Genomic DNA, 25132 nt, shown 5'->3' with positions numbered 1-25132 from the left:
ACAAAAGGTGCCATACAATTAAAGCTCCATGCTTAAAAAAAGCGCCTCAGAAACCGCTCTGACAATTCTACAATCAGCGGGTGCACCCGGCATCGACGTCCTCGGTCTGGTCCGGCGCCGTAAGTGGAGTGCAAGGGTCCTCGTTAATCGAAGCTTTTCACGACGTCGATCTAAATAATAGGTTTGAGGCAAGAACTCAGATGGGTGTTAATATTGTGCACGCTGGCTGGTTCACCGACCTTCGCAGAAGAGCAAGCTGAAATTGCAGAAGTGAACATCCAGAACTTCCGATATTCGAAGACACAAATAAAAAATCAGAAAGACCACTCGCACGTCCCTCCGTCTAGCCCTGACACACAATTAAAAAGTCCGCAGAATCGCTCCAGACGTCCAAAGGCTCATTTCAAATGATTATTATTATCATAATTACCAGCATTAGAAAGATCAAGCACGCTGCGGGAGCAAAGTTATTAATTTTGGTTGGGGGTAGTGCTACTGCTTAATAATAATCAAAGCCCCATTTGTCCCGTATGCCAGCTGAGCGCTAATGGTGTCTGCTCACGTCCCTCTCTGAGCTGTTTTGTTGCCTACATTGAAGGCAAAAGAACTCCCGTTGTTTACCGCGCCCTACGGCTAAAAACAAAAAACGATATACCTGATTTCATTGGGAGAACCACAAGGCATTAGAGCGGTGAGCGACAAGAAACCTAAAACGAAAAACGTTTCTGGCACGGCGTGTGGGAGGGTACAGTCACTTTCTGTGGTTTTTATGAAAGACAATGCTCAGGAAAAATAGTTTAAGTTGTGTCTCAATTGCCGTTTTGACCGCATTCAGCTCTCTTTCCTCTCATAGGTTTCATTACGAGAGCAACGTGGGGTTAGCTGGGAGTAAAACTGCAGCTAGCAAGGCCTTGGTTAATTAATGCTTTATCAAAAACACACAAAATAAATAAAAACAAATAAACTTGGCACCATGACGCAGTTTAGTCTATGATACGACCTTATCAGTTTCTCTATGGTAGAAAAAATACAAAATTAAACAACATATCTAAAAAAGACTTCACAGTCCAACTGGTCGTCGAGAGTATACGAGGTCTGTTAGAAAAGTATCCGACCTTATTTTTTTTTGCGAACACCTGATGGATATGAAACAAGCGCGCTTGCACCAGCAGACTTTGAGCCGTCATGCGCATGCACGAATTTTTTCCCGCCTGCCGATAGCGTCAGTCGCTGGGAGGCAGCGTTTGAGTGACGTAGTGCGGGGTGCTCTCGTCGGTTTTTTAGTGCAAGCAAAATGGCGGTGCGACAGGAGCAGCGCTAATGCATCAAATTTTGCCACAAACGGGGCGACAGCCAAGTGGAAACCATTCGGAATATTCAGACGGTTTTCGGTGATGATGCTTAGAGCAGCACACAAATTAAGCAATAGTAAAACTGGTTTAAAAATGGCCGCACATCGGTGGAGAGCGAGCCACGCTCCAGTCGGCCATCAACATGCCGAAATGGCTAGGTCATTGCCGAAGTGAACGCTCTGGTGATGCGGGACCGTCGTGTGACTATCCGAGAAATTGCGGAAGAGGTGAACATCAGTAGTTTTTCTGCACATTCCATTATCACCGAAGATTTGGCCATGAAGAGAGTTGCGGCGAAACTTGCGCCGAAGCTGCTCACGGTGGAGCAAAATCAGCTTCGTGTTGAAGTCTCACAGGACACGCTGGATTCCACAAACAGTGACCTCGACTTCATCAACACCATAATCACTGGTGACGAGTCTTGGGTGTACGGGTACGACCCGGAAACCAAATCCCAGTCGTCACAGTAGAAGCATTCCACGTCCCCAAGACCAAAGAAGGCCTGCAAATGCTCAGCAACGTCAAAGTGATGCTGAATGCTTTCTTGGACTCTCGCTGTGTGGTACACCACGAGTACGCACGCCCCAGGGTCAAACAATGACCAAAGAGTACCACAGGGGTGTCCTCCGTCGCCTACGCGATGCTGTGCGGCGCAAGAGACCGGAGTTGAGGTCAACAAGAAATTGGCGCATCCATCACGACAATGCTCCTGCACATTCCTCGCATTTGATTCAGATTTTTTGGCGAAAAACCAGACTCCTGTAGTTCGGCAGACTCCTTACACTCCTGATATGTCCCCCTGCGACTTCTGGTTGTTTCCGAAAATCAAGAGGCCATTGAAAGGAGCGCGATTTCAGACAAGAGAGGACATTATGGCTGCAACGACAGCTGAGCTAACTCCATTCAGAAAAAGGCCTTTTCGGAATACTTCCAACAGTGGCAGCAGATCTGGGAGAAGTGTCTGGAGTCCCAAGGAGACTACTTTGAAGGTAATTAGGTTTCCAACGCTCCAGTTATGCCATTTTTTTTCTACGGCCAAAGGTCGGATACTTTTCTAACAGACCTCGTATACTAGAATTAAATTCATTGCAGGAAACGTGGAGCGCATTGTAGGAGCGCGCATATAAAGCGGTAGCAGCATTCGTTTCTTTATTTGCCTCATTCATCAGCAATTTTTCTTTCCTTAGCTTTTCTTAGCGGGTGACATCTAGCTCAGAACTTGCAATTACGTCAGCGAAAATTATAGTTAGCGACTTTAAGGATGCGGTGATGAATTTTACGGAGGAAGAATTGCTTCGGAGGCGAGGAACGAATTCAAATGATTTTAAGACCTGCGCACGCCTCCTTCACTGGGAAGGAGGCAGCTCAAAATTAGCTCGAGGACTTGCTTTCCGAGCTGGTGAGCTCGCTGAGGGTTTCACTGGGCGCGACCGCTTAGTGTCTTACCGTTAGATCCCAAAACACTATAGACTAGGGTGGGTTAAATATCATCCAGCCGATGCATCCTTAAACAAGAGTCAGGCCGGTTGGCGTCACTTGCAAAGCAATTCATTTCTGAGCCCGATGTTGTACAGCCTCTACTACGAGAGCCAGTACTCTAGAGAGTGTAAGTTACGCAAAGGCGGAGCTCATATTATATCAATTACATCATCTGGGAAAGCCCTCCGGCTAAGTCTCAGGGAAGAATCATAAAGTCTTTAGATAAATGAGAGACCTTGCTCCTCTGTTCCGATCCAAAGACTGTAGGGAAGACCGACCAACTGGCCTTAGCCGCCGCTATGGAGGACTCTTGGATGTCGTCTATGTGGAAAGACGGAAAACTTCTCGACATTTGCCGCGTGTATAATTAGATCATGAGGCCGCGATGAAGCCGCTGTGAACAAAAAATATGAAAGAGAACTTTGGAAGGTTTAGCGGCAATGAGCAAAAATAACAACCAAGAGAACTGAATTAAAATAAAAAAAATATGAAAGAGGTATGGATTATGGCAGAAGTTCTTTAGCGCTGTCAGCAGCAAGCCGCATGTCTTTGCATTCTAACGCTTCAAAATGTCGTTGAGAAAGAAATGGAGAATTAAAGCCACTTTTAAAATACTCTATTCATGCTTTGAATTCTGGTATTCAAAACGGAAACAATGAGATCAAAGATTTGCCAAAGTATACTGTGAAGTTATCTTGCCCTTTCGAGTTTTTAAGAAGCAGAAGTAAAGCTGTTATGGATAAGTTGACGTTTGTTTGAAGAAATACGACACCAGTGAACTAAGAAAAAATAAATTCAATGTTGTGTAGAACAACACCAACATGATCAGCCTTCGTTTTTCACTAGTTAGTTGCCAATTCTTACTTTCATTGGCATCCGTCTGGTGCTTCGGTTGCTCCCCCCCCCCCCCCCCCCGCATTATTCCGTAGCCGCCACGTGATGCCACCATGGTGGCAAGGCAGTGGGGGAATGCCCGCACACATAAGCTAATTGACAGAGGCTGGTCATAATCTCTGCCGAACCGGTCTCTTCGTCATGAAACGCTAGAAGACACCAAAACACACCTTCTTGTCAGATACAATACTTTCCTGCCGGTATACGCCCGTAGACGGTGCGAAGAAGCGCTGTATCTGTAAAAAATGTTGCGTGTGTCCACTGAGCAGCAGCTACAAGGGGCACTGGCGCCGTTCAAGAATTCGAAATCTCTCATCGTACGGCATCTCGATTCAACATTATGGGCTCGAATGAATAAAGTGAGACTCAAGCTCAAACATTCCAAAATGTCTACTTAAGGAAATCTCTATATAGCCTTAAGAGCCACAGACACGCAAGTAGAGGTTCTCCTTTCTCTCATCGAGGACATGTTATCTCCGCGCACGTACCATTCAGCCGTCCAAATTAGAGGCGATTTGCAGTCACGCAGGGGGGGAGAGCGATTACCGCCACATTAAGAGCCGCAGATATCTAGGAAAGTGCGGGTGCCAGAATTGAGGGAAGATTTCTTTTTTTCTCGGTTGGCTCGTCAGGATCATTGGCTCTTTGCTACGGACGAGCACAGGAAACGACGGTTTAAGGAACCGTCCCTACCTCCATACTAAACACGCATATGAGTTCAGTTTCGAAAAAGCGAAGGCCGGAAACAAGCTGGTGATGTGGCAGCTCTGGTGCCTTTCCCACTGTCGGTCCTTGGTCGTCACGACCAAACGAATATTGCGTTCTCCCTTTCTTATCTTCTCTCTTTATTCTCTCTCTCTCGTTCTGCTTATCTCTAGATGTTGCGTACGGCCGGGAACATGCTATACTCTGTCCCTATAAATCTGTGCAGCCTTGAAGAAGCAAGAGCTCGTTGCCGCTCTATTAAGAGGCAGATTTGATTAATTGTATTTCAAGTAAGAATAACTTCGAAGGTATGGCATCCTTTGGTGGAGAATGAGGAATGAGCGGAAGCGTCCAGGGGAGAAGCTACTTCTTTGACAACGCTAAAACACCGCCCAAATACAAACGCTGCCACCTTTGCAGATAGACCCGCGTCATTATAAACCTCACTTTCCTGGCACGACAGCGCTGCGTGGTTTTGCTGAGATTGCGATGTAAAGATTCTTGCAGGAGTCTAGAAGTAACTTTGTCTAAAAGAGCTGGAAGCAGCAAGTACGGCCACCTGGTCACCTCTGCGGAGCGTACTCCGGCACCTCTGCCTCAGCGAGCACTCTTCCGTCAGGTGGTTTTGTAGGAAGCCGGCATGCGACTAATGACAGAGCGCCTGAACTAGATAAACTATCCACGAAAGTTTCATAGAATGGCGCAGTGAGGCAATCAAAGAGCTATTGAGGGAATATGTAGTGACACACCGAGCAAAGAAGAAGAGGAACGTTGGAACGTCACTTTCGATGTTCTCAGGCTTAGTGGGTATGTGCCATTAAGCCTGAGGACATCATCATCATCATCGTCTCAGAGCTTAGATGCATGACGTTCGTTCAGAACCCACCACATGGCGCTAAGGAAGGGGCTGCAAGAAACGGCTGTAGGAAGTTCTGCTTGTTTTTTTTTTTTATCGGCATGTCTCCTCCCAGAAGAATCGACGAACGTTGCAATGTTTGCGCGTCTTTGGGGGGTGGGGGCAGAGACGGAGAGTTTACCTTTGACTAAGAGCACGTACGATATAGAGCACTGATCAAAACCAACCTGACGGCAGACTAAGAGTTGACGAAGCACTGAATGCTGTCAAACATAAATGAAAAATCTCCAAATTTATTTAATTCGGCCTTCACATAGCATAAGTTCGTCATCGGTTTACGTTTCGACAGTTTCTTCAAGAGATAGTTCGACTTACAGTTCTGAGCGGAACCGGTTTCCACGAATAGCCGGCTCAAATGGATGGAAGATTTCCGGAATGTCCGAAAAAATATATGCGTAGGTCACCATAAAATGGAGTGGGAATAATCTGCTTTATCAGTACTGGTTGTGCATTTCGTTTTACATTAATTGCCCTCCCATTTTTTTTAATGTGATTTTTATATCTCTTTTACGTTGCGTTGCTACGTAATATTCTGAAGTATGAAGTTAGATGCGTGTGGGTTAGAGGCTCGTAGGTAGGAGAAAGAGCTCTAACGGTAGGTGGGCGAAAAGTTTCCCCATCAACTCCGATCCGCTGGAGCGCTGAGGAGGGGTAAAGGTTTCCCACGCGCAAACACGCACGCACGCACGCACAGATGCATGCACGCAGGGAGCACACACAGACATACTCACGAACGCTCGCGCATACACACTCACCACAGTTGTTTTGCCAAGAGAGGACTTTACTAATAAAGCTGTAGAGAAAGAATCAAGAAGTTTTCTTGTTTAAAGGAGGCCGCTAATTTCTTTTCTCATTCACCCGCAGTCGCGTTCTAAATGACCTTCACAGCCCCGCAGTATTTCTAGGCATGACTCTGACAGAAGTGCCAAGAGCCGCTGTCCCTGTGGCATGCAGCAGGCTAGTCAAAGGCGAAAGAAATACAGCGCTTTGGTGGTGATGGAAATGTTGTGGGTGAGAGTAGAGATGCAAGAACAACGTCACGACCAGTGCCTGCCAGAGGAGGCCGCGTAGGAGAAGAGCATTATTCGCCCGAGGCATCATCTGATATGAAGTCCCCAGAGCGAGCGCGGACCAAGGCACGTGCTCTTCTCCCTGCGGACATTACCATATTCAATATGCGTCGCTGTCAGCTAACTCGATATAGGGGCGCAGAGCTGGAGCGCCGTCGGGAGCAAGAGCTGAGAAGACAGGCAAGCCTACTCTCTGCCGCTATCTTTTTCCACATTCCCTGCCCCAAAGGAGTTGCTGCCGCAAACAACCCGCGTGACCGAGATCATTTCAGTTCCCTACCCTCGGCCGAGGTTTGATTGTGGCGCAATCTCCTGGAAACACGACACGGGTAACGGGCTTGATCACCGCAGATTCGTCTGTTATGTCGTATATTCCGACTCATTGCGGCCGCTTCATGTGACCTGGAAAGCATAAAAATTGCGCGAAACTGACGTTTCCTTCTACGAAACCCGAATTTTAGGCCTTCGCACTCCGCACAAACTGTCTAATGAGAAAAATTTTTATGGCTGTTTCTTTTTCACTCGCTAGTATCTCAGTGCAAGACAGAATGCACTGTTTATGTTGCTCGAATATGCTGCGCATAAGGAACATGCTCCTGCTCACCCCTAGCGTGAGTAAATAAATATATTGATGGTGCGAATTGGTATCAAATTTGCAGCAATTAAAATATTATTCATAGAAAAGAATGAGTAGCGAGGAGTCTTTAATTTTTTGTTGGTCAGTAAGAGTTCTTAAGCAAACCCAACTTCAAGCGGTTTAAACGCCTTCAGGCATAGAAACTCTTGGCATGATTTTCAGTACTGGCAATCTTGCACTGGAAGGCAGTAAAGGACTTCATAGAGGCTTCACCAAGAGATCGGTGGCCTGAAAATGGTCGTCATGCAGTTTTTCTAACTTCCACGGATTCCAGATCAGCTGAGTACAACTAAACTTACAGTATACAAAATCGCCTAATTGAGGTCTGCTTGAACGACAAGAGGTCTTTTTATTGGGAAATATACAGTGCCACAAAAGTCTTATGTTCGCAAGATCCGATCAGCATGGCGAATTAAAAATATTGAGAAATTTAACTGCCCCATATGAAATAGTTTGCTCTGCAGCAATATTCGTAGTCGATGGCTAATAAGTGAATTGGAGAGCTATTTGCTTGAATTGAAAGTTGTCCCAAGTACTCCGAATGCTTCAATTAAAGTCAAAACATTTTGCGTGACTGTAATACTCGTTCTTACCACTATAAATATCATAATCTTACCACGGCGCTCTTCATTGTTGACAGTTCAGGTTGTAAAAAAACTAGTGTAGCTACTTAGGAAACCTAACGGAGCACGCAGATTAATCCACGCACATATTTCGTAGCGTTCGCTTCCAGCTTAGCCTTCTTTGCAAAGCCTGATATTTCAGTCGATCTAGCTCACTTGGGAATGCTAATTAATGCGGCCGTGTGGAATCATATCACTTTTCAAAAATTTTAGCATAGAAACAAACTGCCCGCTTTTGTTTTTATCAGCGTTGAACTTTCTAGAGAAAGAAAGGTAATACCAGAATTAATGAGCATTGTTTCACGACCGGGCCTATGTGTGATTTATTTCTTTGTGTTATTTTCCTCCCGTATAGAAAACACGAAATGTTTTTCGCGTCTGCTTGAGCCGCCTACCGTAACTTCAGTTCCGTAGACAGCAAAAGTTTACGGGATGCATGCATTCAGGAAAAAAAAAAGAATGATTGCGGAGCCCAGCGAGCCATTCGCTTGATTGGAGACACACATTCTGTCATATTTGCTACAATTTCAGGCAATTAGCTAAGTCGATTCTGCCAAAAGGAATATGCTTTTTTACACATTTATCTTGCAAACTCTTTTTGTCGACTAAATATACATCAAACTAGAGATTTTTTCACATTACATAGGGCGAACGTTTATTGCAATCATTTCCAAGTTTTAACTGCACCGACATGTCGAAGCGACTTCCTCGAATGGAGCCGTATTCAATAAGAACCTCTCGGCTACGGTTTTGCGTGGTTTACTTTTACAGCGACCGCTGTTAATGGCGGGTTCCCGGTTTTGCGGTGTTAGGGTAACACCGCGTCATGTTTACGCATTAGTATGCGTGATAGCAGTGCTGTGCGCTGAGTGATCTGAGCACAGTGACGTAACGTGTGAGAGCATAGTCACGTCATGAGCGTTATGTCAGCGGGGACAAATAATAAAGGTCGCACAATATTTTGAACATTCCCACAAATAGCTGTCGTTGAATATCGCGTTAAACAGTAGCAACCGTCCCGTGAGAATCTTGTCGCCATGAACTGGACATCACGCAAGCAGGCAGTCAAAACCTTGCTCAGGAAAGGTTGATTTAAATAAATAAATAAATAAATAAATAAATAAATAAATAAATAAATAAATAAATAAATAAATAAATAAATAAATAAATAAATAAATAAATAAATAAATAAATAAATAAATAAATAAATAAATAAATAAATAAATAAATAAATAAATAAATAAATAAATAAATAAATAAATAAATAAATATTTCAAAATTATTTAATCAGTTGATTTTCGTAGTGAAAGACAATGGAATAGTGCCGACCCGTTTCGTTCCAAAGGTTCGAAAAAAGCAACATTTCCACGACGCCTTCTTCAAAGTGGGGCGCCCGAGGCCGGCATCGAAATCCCTCGCTTGTGCCAAGACCTCACAGCTGCTAGATAGGTGCCCTCCGTCAAACAGACATTACCGCTGCTAGGCCGAATACCGAACTCCCGGCTCGAAGAAGCGCTGCTCTCTCAGAAGGTGATTGCTTTGTTGAAGAGCTTAAAAAATGGGGGGGGGGGGGGGGGAATATTTTACATGTTTACTACCATGCTCAAGAGTGAAACACGGCACCATACAAAATGGCTGTTGCTCCCTAGGTTTCCAAGACGCAGAATCTCATCATTCCAGAAGTGTGGTCAGCTCATTGTATTTTTGTATACCGCCCACACCATGCGGCGTTATTTGGCACATCCACACAGCTCCTCTCGTGGAGACTGTGAAGTCTCTGATAGAGCGCCGCGCTCTTCTTGCAGCCTTTGTGGTCTCCAGGAGAGGAAAAACATCACCACGTGAGCGAGGATGCAGTCTTTTCGCCAAAACAGCAATGCTGAAGCAATTTAAATGCGCCCACTAGCGGCAACTCTGTCAAAGGGGAAATTGAGGCTTTATATGCAGGACGGGTTTCCTTGCTAAAGTCACACCTCTATTGTCCGTTCCCCGAGTAGGGCCAATTAGCCAAGTGGGGTCGCATGTTGACATTGCCGCTACTGTTAGCCGCAGTGACCCGTAGGTGAATAGGAAATAGTCATTCCCTCGCTGTGGGTTGGGGACAAACGAGCTGCACTTACCACGTGTCACGACAGCTGTCTGCACATTACTTTCTAGTCACAGAGCCAGTGGTATTGGTGTTCAGAGTCATCGAGTGGGTAGCCGAGGTCTGCAATTCGGTCAGTACGCTCAGAAAAAAAGCACAGGCTATTCATAGTAATGTTGGCACAGAAAACAACCTCGAAGAGGTCTTCGCAGCCGACTACAATCTTGATCAGCCATCTCTGGCTAGGAACCATCTTTACAATGTTAGTGAGAATAAGCCTATTGAAGCCTATTTGCTGGACTATGACAGATAACTGGTAACTATTGATAACTGATAAATCAAAGCCGTCATCACTTCCAGCACAAATTTAAGCTCTAAATATTCTCTCTCGACGCTCTTATAACCAGCCAAAAACGTTTCTTTCTTCCTACGTTAGCATTCGTGGCTCATTTCAGTGTCTCTAGGATACCTCAGAATGAGTACGGAAGCCTACCTTCAAGGTATTTTCAGTGGAGAGATTTGATTAATTTGATATTTTTAAAATCACCGCTATGGTGCTAAACGGCAAAGACATGTTGAGGCCTGAACGAAATCCTGAGGAAAAACGATGCGAATGAAACGAGACCTATTTGTGCACATTGTAAGAGTCGGCATGAAATCTTTTTCTTTAGAGAGCAAGTTACTAGCACTTCTCTTGTATTATATAATATATTTAATTTGACTCAGTAGTTCATGGGTTCTAACTTTTAGCAACATAAACACGGACAAATACCTTCGCATTCTCTAAGGCTTTGATTACCGTTTGTGATGGCAGTCTACCATTGGAACCGCTGTCAATATCGCGTTAATAACCTCCTTACTAGCATCCAACGGCAAGGAATAGCCGCCAGCAAGCCAGCTTCTGCGGTTAATTGCGCCCGCAAGCACGTCTCTGATTCACTCTAGCTGTTGTCAAAGATGGGTATTTACCATAAGAAGATAGTATTTACTAAAATATGACATTTACTAACAGCTATGCTATTTAGCAACACGTGCGCACCCGATAGAGGTGGCCATTTGTGACAATCCAACACTCAGGCATAGCAAAGGGCACAATATTTTACATTTTTTGGTTCCACTGGACGCTTGTACAATGATTAACAGTGACGGGCTTGTCAAGAAAAGATATTGGGTGTAATTTACGTCCGATAATGAAAAAAATTATAGTGAACCTGGCTGAGGTCGCCATTTGTTGAAGCAGAATGTTATCAGACATTCGCATGATGATGGCTTTCCTATACGATGAACTAATTTAAGATGCTATATTCAACAGCTCACAGACTACGACAGAAACACGTTTAATACGGCACAGCGCTGAAATCGTCATTGCTGAAATATTAGTTATTGTATCTGAGTGGAGGTAACGTGTAGCACAGACGCAAAGACAACAAAAAATATGGGTGATGCCATGCAAGAGTAACAATGGAGAAGATATAGTGAGAACGTAAATGTGTCACACATGGCCACTGAAGTTATCCCGTCCAGGCATGGCGAATGCAACCCTTGAGACACTACTCGTCTTGTCTTGCCGGAAAGACTAGGAAATATGCCCCCTCTAGCAAAGTCTCCCAGCCGATAACGTTGCTCACATTCCTGCCATCACAGCCAAGAGGAATGGATGCTTGAAGCATGGCCGCCATACATCCACTGCAATATAAGCGGCGCGTTCCTTCACCCTGACAGCTTGGAAATGTGTTTCCTTTTTGTTTTAGGCGGGAATACTACGAACCATCCCAGCACAACAAAGGGGCACAGAAAAATGGCCGTAGCAGAGCTGAATGACGATACGTCCGTAAGGCAGGAAGCATCGATCGGCGCTGAACCGTCTCCGTAGGAATATTGCTTTGAGCTAAAAGGATCAAACTTTCTGCACTCTTATTTATTTTATTTATTTATTTGAACATACTGCTAGCCTCACATTTCAGGCCGTTGCAGGAAAGGGACACATTACACATTGCAAGCAACAAACTTGAAGTAGGCACGGTCATAAGCAATTTGAACTGATGAGGCAGTAGATATGCATTCTATCTTGGTTTATACAAACGCTAAAAATTGCAATAACAGGAGTAAATGATAGGTTAGAATATTTAGCACACGAAAACAGAAACAAAAAGCTAAAAAGTGGGTACATATTCAAGAAGCAAATGATAAGACGCATCATCTTTTGACAAATATCAAACAAACAAACAGACAACGAAATCAAGAAGCAACATAGTGCGCATGCGTCTACTATACAGCATTGCTTGATATGTAAGCGATGAAAGTTTCGAGTGATGCGCAATTGACAGCATCGCTAGCCAAGCTGTTCCACTCACGGATCGCTTGTGGGAAAAATGAGTATCGGGATATGTCGTTGTGGAATCTGCGTTCAGTTAAATGTTTAGCATGTTTTGTTCTGGTGCTACGTGTATTTGATTCCAGTAAGTACTTGTATCGATTTTCATGCAGCCATTAAAAAGAAGGAAACGAAACTTGAGGCGCAGTAGTCTGGCTCGACATTGTATGGTAGGAAGGTTGGCTTGCCTTAATAGTTCTGTAGGTGAGTCATGACGGCGACACTTGTTAAAAATGAATCTATGGCGTGTACAGCTCAATTTTTCTGCAACTACGGTGCGTTTTGATTTAAAGTGGCACGAAAACACTTTGTAAAATCGGTGCCCTCTGCAATCGATGGTGAAGGGCACTGTCTTGAGGAATTTCCTCATACAAATTTCTCTAATATGTTTTGAAGGGGTAGAGGTACTAAGAATCATAATTTGTTTGCCTCCTCTTCTCCATTTTTGCCTTTTGTCTTCGGATTCCTGGCATGCTTAATGTTATCCACCTCTCCACCGGCCCTACTCTGTGAAAGGTTATCGATAACATAATCATGTCTTTTTTTTTTCGGATATTTATTTGCCTCGCGAGGACTCTGCTTCGAACGCATGCGTAGGAACAGGTAGCCGACTCTGCACGGCGGCTCTTCGTCTGCTTCATACATTAGACTCTTAGTACGAGGCGATCATGTGAGGTCTGAAGGTGTCTGATGATTTGCCATTTCGGAACCTCTACAAGTACACACGTTTCAGACGAGAAGTCAAAGCACTAGAGAAGCAGTCTTCCGAGCATCACTGATCATTTTCTTCTGTCTGTAGAGGTGCTATATTCAGCTGACCTGTTCATGATGGCACGATATAACGACTCTGTTAAACCATTCAGATATATAACCCGCCGTTGTGGCTCATTGGTTATTGCGCTTGGCTGCTGACTCAAAAGGCGCGGCATTAATCCCGGTGTCGGTGGCCGCATTTCAATGAAAACAAAATGGTAGAGGCCCGTTTGCTGTGCGATGTCAGTGCACGTTGTAGAACCCCGGGTGGGCAATATTTCCGCAGCCCTCCACAACGGAGTCTCTCATAGCCGGGGTAGCTTTGGGACGTTGAACCCCCATAAAGCCAAAAATCTTTTATGACGTGCTAGAAAAGTGTCCCCGTACCCTTTTAACAATCACCAGTTCAGCAAAAGCCCGTTGGAAATATTAGAAAAGCGCTTACTGTAATGGCAATACGGCAGGCGCTAGAGAATTCGTTAACAAAAGTTACCCTAACGGTTATCATAAAGAGATGTCGCGGTCAAAAAAATCCATTCAGACCCACTCAACAGCCAACAAAAGCCGATGCGTGTCTGTGAAGTGGAAAGAAGAATTCGCCAGGATGGGAGCTAACGCCTGTCTAGTGCACAAAAACTGAAGGAATTTAAATTTCGTAATTAATTACGCAGCACTTGATTTCTCAAACTTGTCGCCCCGCTTTAACGCCGCCTTAAATGAGCTGATTGGAAAGACTTCCTGTCGATTGCGAAAGAGACGGGCTGTTCTTTCCGAGCGAAATTAGATTTGACACGCGACGCTTCATTTACATTCAACGCATATTGCGCAAGCTCTCGCATGATAGCCTGACAGAGGGCGTAAGGGGTCGGTGGTAAAAAGCCTCGCTTGGCGGGCTTTAAATTACAGCCGAAAAATCTGATCAGGAGACGGAAAAACGTGACCTGTCCGTGAGTAAAAGTTAATTAAATCTCTTCGCGCTTGGACGTGCTGAACCGAGAAGCAAGAAACCACAGAGCAGGAGAAGTCAGGAGCAAACACTGCCAGTACTGATTTGCAATTAGACAGTGCAAAGGAAGCAGAGGGTGCAAGAATGAAAACGGAAGAAAAGCTATAAAATTGAAAGAATCTCTTATTTCCTCGAGCGTTCTCTTCGAGTTTTTTTATGTGCTCTGCACGTAGAGTGTGGCTGGAACGTAGGATTAAAGTGAAGGATAGGCGGCGCTGGGGCCGACTTGGGGAGTACGACTGAAGAAACTCGCGCCAAAAACACTAGCAGTGATTGAATTTCCGGACGAACCGTGAGGGGGATATTTTCCAACGCAGTCGATTCTATGCAGTGGCATTAGGAGGGCCACTTTTGCAGAGTGCAGCTCATCAGCTTTCCTTTTCAATTTTTCCCCTCTGCGTTGCTGAGAAAGAGGTTAAGTTAACGCGATAGACATCGCAGGAACGAGTGGGCCGACTCGGTGACCTTGTATTTTCCTCTTACGATTTTGCAGGCGAAAGAGCAAGATCCGGATGCACGGCGGATCGTTCCTCATGCATCGAGTGTACGCAGACGATGTCACCTTCAAGCTGGTGCAGTCGGCGTCAGAAGTACTCGGTGAGCGCGATTTTGTTGTATTCTCCCTCTCATGGCTTCCTTTGTTTTGGCGCATACCATTCGCTTCCCAGTAAAGTTACATAAAGTGCTTCCAAGCCATTTTCTCCTCGTAAGTGGCTTCCTGTTTCTTTGTTCCTCTCTAGCTAAGTGGTGCTCTTATTCAGTTGAAAACTTTGGGGTTAAAAATTGCTTTTCAGGAAGACAGCTAGATGATAACTTTATCATATTAATAATAGCGAAAGAAAGCAGTTCTTTAAGGTTTTCTTGCCATCTACCAGGTTTATTATGCTTTTAGGTAGTAGACTAAATGAAAAAATTACTGAAAGTAAACGCGAAATATTCTAATAGCGCCCTTCAGTCTTGGAGTAGCTTAACATATGCCGCACCACTTGGCACGGCTTCGTAAATAATTCCCGAGAAAAAGAATCGAAAAATGGCAATGGTGACTGAAAAATAAAATTTTGCTTTTGAATGTACTACATCCAATTGAGAGCAAAATAAGTTCTGTTGTCTTCAGAGTTCAAACAAAAAAGTGCGTGAAGCCTTTCGATGCCCAGTCTAATGTAGGTGCGCAAGAAGTTATAGAAATAAAAAGCAGCAAATATTTATTTTGACAGCATTCTGTAATAAAATAATGAAGCACTTTTGAAATAGGAGTTTCTTGCTCGCAGACTAGATTTTGCTAGGACTACTTCCCATAATCTCAAATATAGCACGTAGGAGGAAAATTTGCTAAAAAACAAAAGTAATCCTTCCTGTGCATGCAGTAAATAATCGTTAAATGCAGAATGAATAGCACTCCAACGTACTTCTGCTAGAGTAGGACCGGATTATTTAATCCATCATAGTGCATACGAGAACATTAAATGAAATAATGGCATTGTCAACAGATACTCGTCCATCATGCTCAAAGCATGTCCTTAGCTTTCACAGTACATTGTAGAAACAGAGAAACGCCCTATTTAAAAAGTTTTCGCGGCATTAACTATGGCTATCCAGAGGCAGCAAGAAATTGTTCTCTCTTTAGTGAGGCTGAAAGTACTTATTTATCTGCAAATACAATCCACACTGTTATAAATCTGGGGCGCTTGCAGGCCCCCGCGTTTCATAGAAAGGGCTGTATCGTTTTTATTAGTCTGATATATTACAATGTTAGTGCCTTACTTGTGTAAGGGTTTCTTTTTTACAGGTCATCGTTTTCTATGTCTACCAACCAATATTTCCTTGTTGCGGAGTGTCAAGTGGCTTGCGTTACTGTCGCATTTAATTACGCCCAATTTATGCATTTCGAGATTGATTCCCAATAAAATGACAAATGAATTCTCGTTTTTAAGATTAGAACGGAGAGGAATCTGTAAATTGGTCTTTCTTAAACATTGATTTTATGGCGGAATTATTCCGCAGTTGTCAGAAAAGAAAATCATAACTTTTTCATGCATGACTATGCAGAAGGGCGCTTACAATCATCAACTTTGCAAAAACGCTTTGTGCCTTGTGTTCAATGTACAAATGACGCGTTATAAATCTACTGCACTGTAACTGAGAGAAATGCGACTAGGTATCAGATATACGCTTCTGTGTGGAACGCGAAGGAAAGGCCGCGAAGAATACATTCACACAAAACTTATAGGTGAACTTTGCAGAAACTTCACGCCGACAATTAAAACATTTTAGGCTATTGCTTTTTAACGCACCGCAAAGCTCGTTTTGCTTTTTGTAGGTAAAATATCACCTAGCTAATTTTAACATGGCAACTGTGCAGTGCCTTGCGCCGACGTGAAAGCGCTGGGATTTAAATTACGTGCAGAAGTGACCTGGAAAGTGAAATCAAGTGTGAGACTACGAGTATCGTCGTATCACCATGGAAGGGCGCCCAGGCATGCGCTGCAACCGTGCAGTATGCGCTAGTGTTGCTATACTAATTCTCCTCCAGTGTAAAATGGCCCACTGGACACCTCGTCGAATTTTGCGCCCTCACAGAGATGACACCAGACGCGTGCCTGGAGGCGCTGGGTTGTCATTTCCTCTACTTCTGCCAGCAACACGGCTACGACCACATTCTCCGCGTACTGGGCTCCAACCTCACTGACTTCCTGACAAACCTCGACAACCTTCACGACCACCTAGCGTCCACCTACCCGGGCATGAGTGCGCCTTCCTTTAGAGTCTCGCCGGGACCAATGGGCAGCCTACACCTTCATTACTGCAGGTGAAATGATGTAGTTAATTTCTCGCCGCATGACGTCGCACTAGAGCTATCTCTTTTTCAACCAATTCTTACATCTATACGGGTGAAAAAAGGAAGATATGCGCTTAAAGGAACCGATTTCGTGATTGTCTTAGGTCTTGAAATTACTTCTATTATGACACTGTTAGCAATACACTGTTCGAGCAGACCCAAAGTGAAGTTGCTGTGCTAATGTGCTAAAATACATCCCGTTTCACACAAATGCTGGCATCAAGTTACAACTTGGTAAGAGTTATCTGTTAATCCTAATAAATCAGTTTTTCACAGCTGAGAAACTGGCACACGTGAATATGAAGATGATGAGGCTTGGGCGGGCAGACATGGTCCCTTCTTTTTCACAGCAGACCTACGAGAGTGTTTTCAAAACAGCGTGAATTGATTGCTTTGGACTTGTACACTATTTCCGATGTTTCTGCGCATTGGCGATATATGTCTTTCTTTTCTTCATCGTTATTTGGCCTTTCAGAACACCACTTGCTCAAAAGAAAGTGACTTTTTACTGAAAATGAGACAACTTTCCGCATCACAGAACATCATGACGACCGTTCTTGCTTATTTTTTTCTGTTTTGGTATTAGCGAGCGCAAGGGCCTGCACCCGATCGTCAAAGGTCTGGTGAAGGCCGTGGCGCGGGAGTTCTTCGACACGGAAGTCAACGTGAACACATGCAAGGTCACGGACCGCGGAGACCGCGTCACCGTCATCATGGAGGTGTCTGAAAATGTGCTTCAGGTACGCGAGTTTAGGAAGAATAATAAATTCAGGGATGAAGTCTTCTTGCTAGGCTCTACTGTGAGCAGGAAATTTTGTTGCAGCTATCCGGCGATTTTATGCTCAGAAACGTCTGAGCAGCGCCACTGGACATATTTGAAAGGAACAATGACGCGTAACATAACACTACAATTTCTTTTTTAAATTTGTGATGTTGAGTGACCAATTGTTGCTTTATGAGCTATAAATGCGTTATGTTCATTACAAATACCAGTCATAGATTATGTAGCTGCCACTAATGTAACAGAAATAGAATTACCAACATTTTGGAAAAGGAAGTACAATTTTCATGATATTGACCAAACATCATAAGCTTTGGCCTCGGAATACGGGTCGTCCTTTTGCACACTGCGGAGCACAAAATATGCATCTAAAATCGCATTTAATTTGTTTGTGGTGTCTGCGTTGGGCAGCCATTCTTACTACAGCAGAAATCGAAGCGTCTTCTGGACGTGGTCATGCGGTAGTCGAAATTTATGCAACGGATAACAGGCGTTCCCACGTGCCTTCAAAATGAAGCCTCCCACTAAATTAAGCCTATAAATATTTGGTACAGCTCTTCGGATTTGGTTGGCGATCTGAACCAAAAGTTTGATTTCCTTCTTCTTATATTCTTTTTGGGCATGTGCTTTGAATTTTTTGAGCTTTGTAAAAAATCTATTTTAGTGACAGCTTTCAACCAGTATCATGGTGGTCTGAAAGTAGTCAGTAGGTCAAGTGGAGTGAAAATTATAATTTTCTTGATAATCGACAAGTGGAGATTTCATATGGAAGAAATTAATCGAAATAGTCAGTGTCAGTGGTGTGGTGAAAGCCTTATTTCTATATATATATATTCGATCCGTCGATCTATCGATGGATCGATTTATCAATCAATCAATCAATCAATCAATCAATCAATCAATCAATCAATCAATCAATCAATCAATCAATCAATCAATCAATCAATAATTATTCATAACTGATAATTGTGTAATACAGTGCCAATCAGTTGATCATTCACAAATTCAATGAACTGGAATTTAAATTAGTCAGCCCATATATTATTTCCAAGGGTTGCGAAGAGAGGCCGAAGAAGTGCGGAATGCTTGCATATTTGAGGAAACAAAAACGTGGTAGCAAAACAAGTGCCTTTAATCCAGAACCAGCAGAATAGCTTTAAATTAGGTGCGAAAACACGCTCTGACATCCTTCCTACATATTTTTGGCAGTTTATACATTACAAATTTTTCATAAAAGTACGGTACACCTCCAGTTTTACAATAGTGATTAGAACGAAAAGATACCCATTTAAAAGAAACGAAACAGTACTGGAACTTATCATAGATAAAGAGAACAATATGGCTCTAATTCAACGTGAACACATGTGTACGATGCAAAGAAACAGCGGGCTCGTATGTGGTCAATACGCGGTTGCTTTGCACGTATTCAAGGCGCATGCTTTTACTCAAACTCTTGGCCCATCTCTTGATGACCGAGAAAAATCTATTTCAAGGGTGAAACGCACATGATTTAGGCATGTCCACTCCGTCGTAATCTGGGTTTTATTACAGATTTCATTTGCGTTTTGAAAGGAAGTGAATCCACCACATCATCTGAAAAGAACGGAACTCACTTTTTGATCGTTTTTATTATCATTCTTTTATTTTGCCACTTGCTGGCCGCCGCTAGCTTAAGAATCCTGGCGCCTGATTATACACAGGAAGCACTAACAGGGCTTTAATATGTAAAAATACTTGCCTCAGAAATCTGATAGGGCAGTTTACCTTCCCACCCTTCAAAAGGTTTTCCTTGTGCTATGTTCACGAATCTCTTTCCGTGTTTCGGTCATGATGGAGAGAATAAAATAAGCGACCCGTCTACTTTGTGTCTATTCATTTCTAATTCCGATGATTCCTCTATTTTATCCAGCTTGCTCCCATCGAAATACCGGGTCTGATGCAAAAGAGATCATCCTTTACATCGGCCCACATCACCGACCACCTAAGCCAGAGCCCGCAGGACTTGCCCGTGGACACCAAGACCTTCTGCACAGCTTTTCCTTTTCACGTCATCTTCGACCGGGATTTCGTCATTCATCAAGCGGGAAAGGTGCGTTGTGCTGCGACCAAAACGCACCTATGCATTATTCATGCGCATGAAAATACGTATACCATGCGTGCACTCTCATCAAGATGGGACCATAAGTGTGAGCAGAGACTTCACACATCCATGATCACTTCCTCTAGACGAGCGAAAGGTTCCCAGCCTTCTCTGTCAACAGGAACCACTGTTATACACACCGTTTCATATTCGTTTTACATTATTATGCCCTGAGATACTGAGTTCAAATAATAAAGTCGACTAGTTTCTAAATTATACAAGGACAGGTTGTTAGATGCATAGATTTCGATAAAAGATTGGGTGGAAGTGAAAGCATGTGATAATAAATTTTTATTATATAGGCGTGGAAAGTTGTAGTTACCGAAAAGGAATCACGGAAACGTCTGGGCAATGCCACTTATACTTCTGTGTGTTGAAGTCAATGAACACATTTACAGTTCTCTGTCAAATTATTTACTTCGGTGCCATCTACCCTAGCAGCACAGGTAATCAGCCCAATATTGGAAACGTATTAGCAAAGAGCGCTCCAACGAAGGCCCCGACTGAAACTATCCATCTGCAATATTGGGCCGATGAAATGCGCTCCTTGGGAAAATGCTGCGTATCTATATTTCTAAAAGATTCGGCAAATTTTAGGATAACACAGAAATGACACTACACAACTGGTGCCGTCTCTTGAGCGATGTTCAATCGTCACAGTGCGATAGACCTCTTGCATAAGTTTCTTGCTCCTTATTTCTCTCTTATTATTTTGTCCGCATTTTTTTCCTTTCTTTGCTTACTCTCCTTGATGGACAGCCACTCGGAATGTTCCTCAGAATTAGCTCCTCTTCTTTCTTTACGTTTTTCTCTCTCTACCTTCTTTCCTCCCCTTTCTATCTTTCCCTTCGCTCCCTTTCCACGTGTCGAGTAGCATAGTGGCCCTTTTATCCTTTTTATTGGTCCTCTCAGAAAAGGTAAAAAACCATAAAAGAAAGAGAGAGGGTGCCCGGACCAGCAAAGCTTTGCCAGGCTTAACGCAAATTCAAGATAAATGAAAAAGAAGTAAATGTTCCAAAGAATCAGAGAAAAACTGAAAGACAAAAACAGAGCAGTAAAAAAACTATAAAGAAAAGGAAACAAAAGGCACATCGGTGTAAAAGTCAGTCACAGGCAGACAGCCAAAGCACAGCATTAAGTACTAGTAAAAAAAAAAGAGAAAACCAAAGTCACAGCATATTCACGGTCACAGTAACAGCCTAAACAAAGCACCGAATGCCGGCGACAAAAAAAAAAAAGCAAGAACATAATGAAAAAAAACCAGAAAAAAACAAAGTCAAAGTCAAGGACACAGTCTCAGTCACACAGTGATGGACACAGTCACAGGCACACAGTCAAGCAAAGTAAACAGGCCACTACGAAAGCGCCTATGCGCACTGCGAAAGAACGGCAGGCGGGCCACTTCTTATGAAACGGGCCATTATCAAAGCGCTCATTGGTTCCTTATGAGATAGGGCGTGCCTTTAATGATTGCTCATAATGCCTTCCATTTACTGAGTAAATTAATGATTTCCCAAGGTGTAGCGGATTTTTCGTGTTATTTCAACATGCAGCTTTCCCAACAACTGTGTGTCTTGTTAATGAAGGTCGCGGTTGAGTATACTATCCTGAAAGAAAATGTAATGAGAGGACGCGCAATTGATTAATCACGGATATTCACGCTGTGTCGATCCCTTATGTCTGATGTTAATATCTGGAAATTCAAGCAAAGAAGAGACGGAAGCGATGAGCACGATAAATTGGTAGAGTAAAAGATACCACGGTTGAGTTCAGGGTCGTGGCACATGGCGGAGGCCTTTCAGTGAGAACAAGAAACGTGAAACACTGTATCGCACTCTTATGAGGCGGCGAAATTCTGCTTGCCCAATGGGAAGGACGGTGAGGTCCTGAGCGAACTTATATTTGAGAAGCTATTTTTAAAAAGAAGGGGCTCCACAACACATCTGTCGTGCTTCTCACATCTTGCACGGCTGCCAGCGTGCTTAGTCGGTGAGATATGCACGGCATTCGCTTTACAATGAGCCAGAAGTTTGTCACAAAATAATCCTTGTTCTTTTCATTTAGGTAAGGGGCTGAGTTACACAATCATTCATGACCTTGGACTTGCTCAAAGAAACACTCAACATCCACGGATATATGATAAATAAAGAAAGCTCTGCTGTTCGCGTTTTGTACTTTTTTTTGTGGCTGACAAACTGAAGTGGCTATAGATGTTGGAAGGATTAGAGTAAAGCAAATATAAAATACTTGCGGTGTTGCATCTAGGAATGTAAAGAGAACTTTAGACAGGTTTCAATATTTTGCGGCCTTAGTGCGACATTTTCTTACGTTAATTAGGTGCAGTTTCGCTTGTTCAAAATGGGAGAGCTGAAACAGGTTTAGAAATGGCTACAGTGATGTGAACTTATTCTTTCGTGCTACCTATACAGAATAAGTAACTACATATTAAGCTGCAATGACGCATGCGCATTCGACAACACTGCAAAGAAAAAAAAAACAAAGGTTCTATTGAATGCTGTAAAAGGTAGGGTTGTGAAATGGAAGTGCGCTTCGTGGTGGCATTGAAGGCCAAATTTTCTCGTTCAAAACTGGGCCAGATTGTTCACTCTCAAACTTCAATTTTTCTCTTATACACGGATTCCAGAGCTTGAAAAATGCGGGACAGGTGTTGATAACTGCTTGATGGCTGTGAGAAATGGATGGACCGTTTTTGTTAAGGCGTGCAAAATATCTTTTATCAACTCGGTAAAATACATTATTAAAGTTGGACGATATTCATATTGATAAGCAAATTGTGTTTTACCAAAGGGAGTGGAAAAATAAGGAAATAAAAAGTTTGAACAATATTTGTGCAACGCGTCCTTAATTAATATGCCCAGTAGTATTTTTTATGTTGTGGGGGGGAGGGATGGGGAGGCATGAGAAGTAATGCTCTTGCAGACATCGACAAGTTAGAAACTTTTTCGAGGAGAAAACCAAGGAGTGAAGTTAACAGGTTTGTGTCGAGTTGGCTTCAATGCGCTGGTCATGTTGGCAATGTGAACGAAATCGAAGAGGTTAAAATGCGTGGAACACGTGGGTGCCGGAAGAACAATATACGTGTACGGCTATCTAATAAATGCTCTTTTCTTCCTGCGTCAAAGATTTTGTCTCGTCGTTTCCTAAGCGATCAAAATGTTAGGTCAGAGTGGTGAACTCTTCCGTTCAGTAACATTCTAATTCAATCAAAGAGGGAAAAGTAGATTTGGTCATGTAGCATCCTTAAAATGGGTGCAATATCTCAATGCAGGGCCTCGTTCGGCTAACGCGATCGATGTGGCAGCGCGGACAGCCGCTCCGGTTCACCGACATGTTCACCATCTGCCGGCCAGTCATCGAGTGCACCTTCGAGAGCATCCTGGGCTTCCTCAACCAGGTCTACGTGGTGACTGCCAAGGACGGCGTGCTCGAGAGGGACCGCAAGTTTCCGCAACCAAGGCCTGCTCCATCGGTGAATATTTAAATACAGCGAAAGGTCAGCGATGGTGACTAAGCAGCCCGAGAGACGAATTTATTTATAGTATCACTGAATACAGAGCGTTCAACTTATAATGGACGCAGGTATAGCGAACGCTCGCTTATTAGGAGTGAGAGCAATGCTACCTTCAAATTGCCTTAATCTCAGTTACAGCTAACTGCGGTCTCACAGCATGATTATAGCGAACGAGAACTCCCTGTAAACCCGCCCCCGCAGTGTAAAACCTCGCGCTTGCAGCAAGCGCGGAGGCCCAAGAACCTCTCTCAGCGCCCAAGAATCCACCCCGGAAAGAGCATGACGACGCAAACGAGCAACAAAAAAGCGGTATTAATGCTAGACAACTGCCATAAAGTTGGGCACCCCTGGCCTAAAAGGTCAATCATTGCCTGCGTGTACCGGCTGAGCAAAATCGTCAAAGAGGGAAGCAGAGAGCCGGAGGATGAGGGACTGGGTCAATGTCGAACGCGGATCTAATGCCCACGATAGTGGAACAACTAACAGCAGCAATTTCAGAAGTTTTAATACCTTGCTTACCTTGCTGGTCAAGTGGTAAGCACAGCCTGCCCAGTCAGCTCTCCACTTGTGTGCTGCCACGTACAGGCAGTGCACAGGCGCAACCTTTACATAGTGGAGCTGTTACATTCTACGCTGCTTACAACGCTGCAAGCGCACAATTACGACACATGACGCTGTCGAAAACCAAATTGCAAACCCGCGTGTTGAGAGGCATGTGACTTCGTGCAACGCGTCGTTGAACCACATCTGCCTGGGCGTCGCATGGGATGCCTTCCTGCGAACACCAACGTCACAGAGGTGGGCTCCGATGGAGTCATTGTACGCAGGAAAGAGTACTTCCCGACCACTAGAAATTTGGTTAGTCACTTTTTGGTTAGTAGCGCCACTTTTGTCGGACTTCGAATCACTTGTAATTTTTGGCTGCTATATGAAGAGTTCACGTGCTAGGAGCCTCGTACACAGCGGACCCGATAAGTTAGACCGACTGCTTATGCTTTATAGAACGTCGATGTACTATATTTCAAATCCTTGTCTCTAAGACAAACCTTCATTGACGCATGATATTGAGATTTCTTCGAACAAGGCGCAGAAAAACAGAAAAGAAGGTACTGCGTTATGCCCAGAGTATATCACCTCAAGGTAGCATGCTCGATTCCGGCATGGGCGGCCGCTTTTAGATAGGACAAAATATAGAAATATCCGTGTACTGTGGAATGTGAGCACGCTATAAAGAACCGGAGATTGTGTTAAGAAACCTGAAGTGCTACTGCAGCGTCCCTATAGCCCCGCTTTCATTTTGGGAAGTTAAAGCCGACGTTAGTTTCTTTTTAGTCTCACACTCGTGACATCATATCTCACGTATAAACGAGCACTTTCTGGACATTTTGTGATACTAGAAAATAAGCCAGAGTTAAAAAGTGAAATTTGCATGCAATGAGTAGGATATTAGTAAACTAGACATAATAGATGTTTATTTTAAAACCAACATTACATAAATCCATGTTTTAAAAAATGAACAAAAAAAATAGTACCAAGCTATAAAGCATGAAAAGGTGAAGAGTACGCGCCGCTCTCCATTGGAAGCCTCGAGCTCATCAGTAATAATTGAAAACATATTTTGCTGCCCTACTCAACAAATGTGGTGCCGATCTTTGAAGATGGCCATTGAGAAATTACGAGCTCTTTTACGACATAAATAATCTGAACTTCAAAAGTTGTTTATTACGCGGTGGATATTTTTAGTTGGCACAGGCCGATAATCGTGTTTCAGTATCAACGGTTACCACTTTCGCGTTAATACGCTTTGATAACGTCAATAAGCTGGAAAGAGTCGATATCTGAGGCATTCCAAGCGAGCACGAAATGTGGCCGGGCTCACAGAAATTTAAGTATCATAGTGGATCGGTTGCAGGCTAAATGCTTACGAAATGGTTAGCGAAGTCTTGGT

At 43.6% G+C, this 25132-nt stretch overlaps 1 protein-coding gene across 1 annotated transcript in view; it reads left to right on the top strand.

Annotated features, from left to right (window-relative positions):
* Nucleotides 1–25132, top strand: part of LOC149371413 (guanylate cyclase soluble subunit beta-1-like) — a 119075-nt gene that overhangs the window by 76191 nt on the left and 17752 nt on the right. The window contains exons 3-7 of the mRNA XM_089565655.1: nt 14389–14492; nt 16473–16701; nt 17318–17471; nt 19422–19601; nt 22942–23142. Of these exons, the coding sequence (XP_089421781.1) occupies nt 14389–14492; nt 16473–16701; nt 17318–17471; nt 19422–19601; nt 22942–23142 (868 nt within the window). The remainder of the gene's footprint in view (nt 1–14388; nt 14493–16472; nt 16702–17317; nt 17472–19421; nt 19602–22941; nt 23143–25132) is intronic.

Source organism: Amblyomma mixtum, chromosome 1 (assembly GCF_055824585.1).
Source record: "Amblyomma mixtum isolate Tamu chromosome 1, ASM5582458v1, whole genome shotgun sequence".
Classification (NCBI taxonomy): domain Eukaryota; kingdom Metazoa; phylum Arthropoda; class Arachnida; order Ixodida; family Ixodidae; genus Amblyomma; species Amblyomma mixtum.
Note: the sequence above shows the minus strand (reverse complement) of the source record. Positions and strands in the feature narration are given on the sequence as shown.